General features: G+C 36.6%; 1 protein-coding gene across 23 annotated transcripts in view; it reads right to left on the bottom strand.

The window, feature by feature from the left end:
* Positions 1–9,572, bottom strand: part of LOC116851603 (bromodomain adjacent to zinc finger domain protein 2B-like) — a 401,190-nt gene that overhangs the window by 70,983 nt on the left and 320,635 nt on the right. Inside the window, exon 1 of one of the 23 annotated variants that reach the window (XM_032831195.1) lies at positions 6,247–6,567. The exons of the other annotated variants lie outside the window; for them this stretch is intronic. Coding sequence (XP_032687086.1) covers positions 6,247–6,304 — 58 coding nt within the window. The 5' untranslated portion in view covers positions 6,305–6,567. Of the gene's footprint in view, positions 1–6,246; positions 6,568–9,572 lie in introns of those variants that run through there. 23 annotated transcript variants of the gene reach the window in all.

Here is a 9,572-nt window from a genome sequence, read left to right as displayed (position 1 = left end):
AGGAATTTCACGTTCAACGACTCGACGAGCGCATAAAAGTGAACCTTCAAAGAACGCGCGCGCCTCGATCTCGTTTGCGTTGGTTTTGCGGGTGGCGGTACTCTCGATCATTCGCGCCGCGCATTCGTACAATTTATTGTTACGAATGCCGGCGCAAATGTACCGTTCATTTTCTACGAGTGCGCCGGCCTTGAGCAAGGCCGTGGCATTGAAATCCGAGCGCCGCTTTAATTTATACCAGTCGTTGAACTCCGGCACTACTGGCTTATACGACTGCTTCACCCAGTGAAACAGCCGCCGCAGCCGCATAATAGTTTACGTGCATACGCATGTGTTTACACAAATGCGCCGCCGTACTCGCGAGCAAACGAGTGACTGAGATAAACAGACAGAGAGAGAGAGAGAGAGAGAGAGAGAGAGAGAGACGCGCACGCACACACACATGTACACACAGACGCGACCATAGATCAAAGTTTCATTCACCATCGATTTCCCATGTGCTCTTTAAATATATACACACATGAAGCGTGAAAACCGCACGAACGGACGCGTTCTATATTTTTCCGAGATTTGTTTCTATTTCCCGTTCGCATCTCTTTTCTCCTTTCCTTCTTTTTAGTTTTCTTTAATAGAATATTTGGCACAGCCGTAAATAAATCACAGCGCCAGAATGAAATTGGCACGGTTCCAACGGATATCGATATTCTAAGACGCCGAGAATCGCAAATGCGATAAACGAAAATCGAGAGCAACACTTCGGGAAATATTAATCCATGCCACATACATATTCACGTGCGCGCTTTTCCGGCTCATCGAGTTTCACACATATCTACTGCAATTTCATTCACCATGCACAAAGGAAACTATCATTTTGCTGTTAAAGAGACCGATTATTCAGTTTACTTTTCTTCTCATAAGTAATGGTTATTTTTAGCAAAGTATTTTCATGATAAAAAATAGTCTTCAAATATACTGATCAGGTTTTTACATTACAGTACAAATAATAAAATATTCAATAACTTACCACATTAAAAATAATTGTTAATGAGAAGTGAATCAACTCAAAGTGAAAATTTATCGAAAATACATGTGGTGTTTCCCTTTAATCGACGCAATCATTACCTTGTTTCATTCCACATTCAATAAGTAACAAAGATGAGATAACTGTGATTGGTCGATTGACTTATCGATTCAGTTTTGCTAGTATCTATTTCCCAAAAAACCGAATTAGAATCGATTTATTCACAGGAAAATACAATCAATTCTCAAATATTGTATCTAAACCGTGAACCACTAATTCACCGTACATCGAGTATTATATGAATATACTTCTCCTCGACCTCTGACCTCGATTGTCATCATGAACAGCCGCCGCGTGCCGCTCGCGCAATTTTTTCACTTTCTTCACAAGTTGCTGAGAACTCAAGGGAAAATATCGTATCCCCGTGTGTGTTCCTCTTTAAGATCCCATATACTTCAACGATAATCCATTATTCGAGCGAGAGCCCCGAACATTAACCGACAGTGGCCGCCATTATTTTCGGATATATGCGTATCGTCTAATGTAACGTTGCCGTGTCGGAACTCGTAAAGACAGCCGATAAAACACGCCAGTCTCACAACGAGAGGAGCGCAGGGAAGCTAGTTTTCCTATGCGTGCACACGCGTGTCCCCCCCGTTACATTCCCATTTGACATAAACGCGAGATAAATACATTTTCATGCGTAACACGGTCGACATCGTTCGATGGAAATTACACCCATTGTCAACGTGGCGTATAAACGGCTCGCTTACAAAACGCGTTTCGGATGTGCGCTAAATAATTCGTTTCGTCGAAATTTCGCTCAAATCTGTGCATGTGCCACGTAAGTACGTACGTATATGCGTATACACGCGAAAAGAAGAGAGAAAAAGGAGAGAAAAACTCGAGAGACACGAGAGGATATTACGTATCGGGTCAATGAACGACGATCAATTAAGTTCAAGGTGTGCCTCGCTTTTTTTACACGACCAACTGGTTAGCGATCGCTGTCGCTATACGACGTATCTCTCTGTGAATTTATCAGTTTTATTTATTATTAAGATACAGGGTGTTTGACGTGACAAGACCAGCCACGTGTAAAAATATAACACGTCAATCGGAACCCGAGAATTCCTGACATTTTACAAACAATCATGTGAAATTTCGAGATATTAAAAAAAGAAGACTAACGAACCGAGCGCGCGACGTTGTGGGACGAGCTCTGTTAGCGTGAGATCTCATCGAAAATTACTAAAATGCGACTGTTTCTTAACGACATGCGTACGATACATTCGCGATACATCGAAAAACAATTATCTTCATGCCATTCGCACGCCTACTTTGTCTTTAGCTATCAACCGATATCTATTCTAAGGGCTTATGTCCACGATGTCAGAAATCGGCCCGAGATCTAGAACGGAGAAAAAAGCAACCAATCCATTTGCAGCTTTTATGGAAAGGCGATAGTTTTATTGGTTACACATTCTCGGATCGAGATCTGGAACTGATTTCTAGCATCGTGTACACAAGGCTTAAAAAATAATCGCGTTATTCAACCGATATCCATGCTAAAAGATAATCGCATTTCAACAATTTCAATGAGATCTTATAGAACCCACTTCACAATATCGCGCGTTCAGGTTCATCAATTCTTTTTTCATTAATATCTTGAGATTTCACACGATTGTTCGAAAAATAGCAAGAGAATTTTTTGATCAGTTTGATCTAACCTATCTGCATACTACTGTGTCAAAATTTTTCAGACCACCTATGTGTGTGTATGTGTGCGCGCGCGCGTGTATGATAATCTCTGCTGTCATGTTTATAGATGAGGTTAAACTGAATAAAAAGAAGACAAAAAAGATTCGCCAATAATCGCGCGCGACTGTCTTCGAATTTCCTTTAGTTAACAACTAAAAAATTTACGTGGTTATTTACAAAATGATAGAGGACTTTTTTATTCAGTTTAATTAATTTATAAATACACAACAGCAAGTGTCACTACAGCTCATTTACCGCATAGCGTGTGATCACTTAATAATGTTCTTTAATTAATAACTCACAATTTTTATATAGTTGTTTGCAAAATGACAGAAAAATTGTTTTGTTCCAATCTACACGAGAGTTTTATATGTTAATATTGTATAATATTTTATTTATTACTAATATATTCTTCCTCATCGAAAATGTCGAGAGAGGTCATTATTCATAGTTCATTTATTTCTTCATTTCCAAAACAACATAACTTTCTAACTAACCCAAAGTAAAATTTCGTTCAAGTAACGTTGAAACTGATGGAGGAAAACAATTTTATTATTTATTTCGTTATTAGTTTGTGAAAAGTTCCATTGTTTTGATCGTTTGTACTTCAGAAACTATTGGTATCTCAGCGTTTTTGCTGCAAAAAAATTAACTCAAAATTGCTCAAAGAGTTTGTCAGTATAAATTAAAGTCGTAAGAACAGACACACCCTGTAAATTAATATATATTATGTATTATTTTTACTATATATATTATATATTACTCTATTATTATACAATGATTATACTATACTATACTGTACTATATTATATTGTACTGTATTATACTAGGAGAGAGAGTTATTTGACTACCGGAGTAAGTTGGCAAAATCAATTATTTCTATTCTTCTTTAACAGATTTCAGAATCAAGCAAACAGGAATATCAAAGCTATTTTTGATATGTTTAAAAATCTTAATTTTAGCGAGCTCTCTGCTCGCTTAATTTTGCAATTTGTTAGAAAATATTAAAAATAACCGGTTTTTCCAACCTACTCCGGTAGCCAACAAGCCCCAGTCTTCCCTACTTACTGCAATATAATGTTATGACAAGTTACTATGCTATATGATTACTATTGTTGTTGTTATTATTATCATTTCTATATATATAAATATTTAGTATTCTAAGATTTTAGATAGATAAAGAGATAAATAGATAGATGGATACATAGAGAGAGAAAGGGAGGAGGAGGAGGAAAGAGTGTGCATATTTATAGATTAAACAAATGATATCCATAATGCGGCCGTAGATATTTGTGCCGGAATCTCATTATACACTTACAAGCCACGTAATATATCGCGCCTATCGCTTTAGCGTGTTTAACTAGGTGTACTTGGCGCGTTATCTCGAATCATATTATTATTATCGTGTTACCGTAAAGCGCCGGAATCGCGTTTTGAATATTACGACAATGTTGTTCATTTCCTAAATGGCCTTCAGCTGATATTATTATAAACAAGTATCGCAAGCGTGTGCGCGCACGCCTAAGATTTAAGGCCTCTTGAGCGTTAATTACGGCAATGCAATTTACAATTTGCCGTGATCAATACGAGCAGGCGAGCGGCCGCCGTCCGCGTCCGTGTGAGGTCAATTGGAATATCACACACGACCGCCGACACCTCCCTAATCAGTCACGCTTGCTGATAATGGCTCGCGTCCTCACTGCATATTTAATATAAAATGCGGCTGTCGGATTATGACAGTATTATTAGTAGTGTTAGAAACGCCGACGGCAAACGTAACGAATGCAACGTATCTGACGGATACAATAACTTTATTGTGACGCAATGCAGATCGAATATAAATATGTAAAACGGGGAAACGAGTAAATTCTTCGCGATAAATTTTACAAATAATTCCAAATTGGCCGATTACTCTGGAGCAGTAAAAACACCGAATGATCAATTTGTTTTAGTTCTTAGTGGATTATGTAATCATCTGACTAATACCTAACTTAACATTATAATAACTATGCTATTATCTGGTTAATTGATATTTAAGCTGAATTACTATTAACTCGATAATTCCTATTAGTTTAATCTTTAGACAATTAACATTTAGACATTTTAACGTGGGATCCACGATCTTATCGCAAAAGAAAAAATGAGAGATAAATAGATACATTTATTATCACTTAGAATCTTGTTTTCGAGAAAATAATTTATAAAAGTTATTATGATTATTCGGAAATAATACATACATACATCGAAAATAATACATACATCGAAAAGAAAAAGTAGTTGAGTTAATAAGACTGCGTGAATGAACAAAATTCATGCAAGCAAACGCTTAGTCAATTGAACATATTAAATAGCTGCTGTGATAAATTATCAATTCAATCAATGATTGCGATAACTACATCAACGCAAGTTATTGTTGCACTAATGCGTAATTTGTTCAATAGATATCATATTTCTTTGAAGATGGATGACCGCCGATTTTATCAATCGAACTACTTTATTTTCTCAGTAGCATGAGCGTTTAGAGTTGTGGAGGGGGGGAGGGGGTATTGTTGGGCAATTAAAGTGTACAATTATTTAGTTTTTACAATTTTGGTTGAAATACTATTTGTCACAATTTTCAATACGCATAGAATGTAGTTATGATGGTTATTTATGTTTCTAGAAGAGATACGTGTGTAGACTCTGCCTAAAAGTTGATCACAAGATAAATATGTTCCAATTATAAGTCGAGCCCCCCAATTTCGGATGAAGTTTGGTGCATCAATATACTAAAACAGTACACACTATAGCAAAAATACAGCAAAGTTGTCTATATTCTTTAGTCCTATTATATTCTTTAGTCACAAACATTATTAATGTTTAAAAATATCTAGAATACCATTTGTTTTATTAACTTTTTTAGATTTATAAGTCTGTTAGTAAGTTAGACTATGTACTATTATTTTATACAGAGGCTAAAACAATATATTGTACACTGAAAACAATGAATATAAACATTATTAATATAAAATTGGGTATCGTATAATCTGTAGAGACGCAAAATAATTTGTTGATATATAATTCGGACTTGTATGTGAACGTTTCCAATTATTTTTTTTTTTTCAATTTAAAACCAATTAGACTCTAGTAATTTTTCTTCAAAACTATAGTATTTGTTGCTAATATCGGTATATTGAACTGTCGTTCCTTTAAATATTCGATCTAAAAATTTATACAAGTAAATTAACCTTAAACACGATTCACAATCAAGATCATTACCTTATTCCCTAAAAGTTGACAAGAGGAGAGAGGGACAGAAAAAGAGAGAGATCAAATCAAGCTGGAAAAAATCCCGTCCCGAAAATCCCGGTGATTCCGCGAGATAGCCGAGGATGAAACTTGAGCCCGTTAAATAATTGTACCGTGACGCGACTCCGAGACGGAATCAGCATTGAACGCGTTAACAGTGAGCGCGGAATACGAACCATTATCTCCAGACGTAATTGCACTGCACTTCACTCTCGAGCAACTTCTCCTGCCCATTACAGCGTTACCGTAACATCGCCGGGCGATATCATCACAACGGGTGCCGCGGCTCAATTGATCTCAAATCGTCCTTAGTGTGTTCCCGAAAATTTTCCACGTGCATTCACAGGGACGTGCGTCACTCTCGATTACAGCGACAATTACGCGCGATTCAATCCTCCAATGACGCGATAGCAGATGAAACAATCTCTCTCGTGCACTCTCCGCCTCTAAAGCGCGCTCTCACGCGCACGAGACAACGCCGACTGCAACATCGGCACGGAACGAAACGCAACGAAGCCGCGAAAAGCGAGGGGGAGCTCCGGCCGATTCTCCTCCGCGTCGTAATCCCTAATCCGCCACGCGCGGGCGAAACGGTCGGAAATGCAGATAAGCCGAAGCGCGCGCGGCGGCGGTGACGGCGGCAAGTCGGTATCTCAGGCCGCGCGCGATGCGTCACGTCTATCGATTTGTGATTAAGCATTCGTACGCGACGCGAGCGAGAATGGAGGGGACGATCGCGAGGATGACGGGGGAGACCTGGCTGACTGGCTGGCTGGCTGCTCGTAGACGACGACGACGTCGGCGGCGGTGGCAGTGGCGTCTGCGAGAGAAAGAGAGCCCCGTCGACGTCGTCGTGGTGGTGGGGTCATCGTCGTCCGGTCAACACACGTCATCGTTGCCATCGCGCTCGTTTGGACGAGCTCGCGCGACGCCCGCGTCGCGACGCTAATTTCCTGTTTTTCACGCCGCGCTAATAAAGGACTTTCCACTCTCTCACATTGTTTTCCCGCTAATCGACGGGCTCGCCGGCTGGCCGGCCAGCAAGCGGCTACTCGTGCCGGCATGGCTGAGGCGCGCAAATCTGTAGCTGATCGATGTTCGCGAATTTTATTCTTGTCGCGGATAACAAACGAGAGAAATCGCTCGAAGAGTGCGATCTTTCTCTTTTCTTCGAAATTCATATTTTGGAAAATGAATTATCGGTACACAGAAAAAATATTGTAGTAAAGATTGCAACAAAATTTTGCAATCTTGCATACAGGAATAATAACCGAAATTACCATACAAGAGAGACCAAGTCTAGTTGGCCCAAGAGGTATGTCGGCTATGTGCTTTGTGTATTTATAGCGGAGTTCCATATACGTTCAAACGAAAAAAAAAAACATTCAAACATACGCGTTTATAGATATACCGTGTGTCCTAGAACAACTTTCGAAGCTTTTGTGGAGGCATTCTGTACGGAATGAGGTGAACACAAAAATCGTATATCGTCTATAATCTTCATATGAATACGTGAGACATGATTACGCGAGATATGGTAGATAAACCGAGATATGGAGATATGGTATTTCTGTAGTGGCGACGTCTGTTATCGTATACATTAGGCCAAACTGAACAAAATTCTTCTACCATTTTCCTAATAACTTTATAGATTTTTAATTATTAATTAAAGATTTTTTGGCAAATGGTCGCTCGCAATAATATATTAATGTTATCTAATTAATAACTAAAAATCTATAAAGTTATTAGGAAAAAGATAGAAGACTTTTTTGTTCAGTTTGACCTAATGTAGAAGCACACGACGACAGATGTATCGTTATAGCCATTACAGCTCATCTATCATATCTAGTGTGATCATTCATAAATCTTCTTTAATTAATATCTCAATAATTATTGCGAATATCACAAAATGGTATAGGACTTTTATATTTATTTTAATTCTATGCCTCCATACAAAAACTTCGAAGGTTATTCTGAGACACTCTGTATATAATAAAGTAATCACGATTTATTTAGACTAAATGTACTTTTGAAAACGTGTATCCGTTTACACGTCTTTAAACAGAAACAAGACTCACTAGTCCTTTCTGGCAATCATGGAAGCCAAGGAAGACAATCAACAGTAACATCTACTGCGTATATATGTTTTTCTCTTCTTCGCATGACTAGTCGTAATCGTATAAACAGTTATATTAAATAAGTAAAATGAACATTTCACCGATAATCAGTGAATACTCATTGATTTTCAGTGGAAATACCACTTTACTGCTTTTTTAATATTTCATTGGTTTTAACTAGTGGAAATAAAATTTCACTGCAAATCCGTATATTACAAATTCTTTATACGCTGTGACAAATCCAACTTTCTGTATTTGTGACGATAAAATTACCAATTATCACATGCAATTTGGTTGCAATGACACAGTCTGTGTCATTTGCAAATTACAACAGTAATAGTAACAGACTTTAATATCACCTATATCTTTCAGTCAAATTTTACTAATTGAAGGGCTATATTTTTAACTGAACCATTTGTTATAAATATAACGTTTCAGTGAAGAATACTTTAGAGAGTACATATTTAGAATCCATTTTTAATCTTCCAGTAAGCATGTACAGTCCTCACAATAAGAATCGAATAAATGAGTAGAAGAGTCATTGATTATTTAAAGACTCCGATAGGGCTGTGAAGATCTCTTACAGAGATGCAGGAATTACTAATCAGAATATGTATCCTTCTTATTCTGAGTTGCTAACCAACTTGATTCTAGAGCAAGATGGCTATATTACTGACCAATATGTTCCTATTTGGGTTATTACAGAAGAACATGTGTGTATTTAAATTTAAAGTATCGTTGCGGACATAAAAACATAGAAGAAGGTAATCTCTATCATGTTCATACAGTCAATCACAATTAGTTGTTTGAGAAATTGTAACTTCGAAATTCTGAAAATAATACCAACTGTCTTCCTGGTCTTATTTGATTCAAAATATTATACATGTTTGATTTACTGCAAAACTATTGTAATTACATGATTGTTTTTTACATCATACATTATTGTAAGTACTTTTTTTATATTATACACAAAAAAATATTTTGTTGAATTAATCAAATATGTTTATGATAAAATATGAATGAACCAGAAATTCCAGTTAAAGTTATCAGAATTCTGTTCAAGTTAACAAAATTTTAGTTAACCAAACCAAATTTCTAGTTAATCTTACAATTATTCAAGTTAAATGGCTGAAAATTTTACTTAATAAGAAATTTTGTTAATTTCTGATAATTTAAACTGGAATTTTTGGTTCGTTCATATTTTATCACAAATATTTGATTAATCCAACTAAATGTTTTTTTCCATGTATATACGGTAGATCATCAAATTGATTATTTCTGTAGTAATTTATACTGCATGGTTTAACTTAAAAAAAGAAACATTATATATATATATATATATATATATATATATATATATATATATATATATATATATATATATA

Source organism: Odontomachus brunneus, unplaced genomic scaffold (assembly GCF_010583005.1).
Source record: "Odontomachus brunneus isolate Ranch 3 - 2012 unplaced genomic scaffold, Obru_v1 Obru_scaffold_180, whole genome shotgun sequence".
Taxonomy (NCBI): domain Eukaryota; kingdom Metazoa; phylum Arthropoda; class Insecta; order Hymenoptera; family Formicidae; genus Odontomachus; species Odontomachus brunneus.
This window is presented reverse-complemented; position numbering and strand designations above follow the sequence as displayed.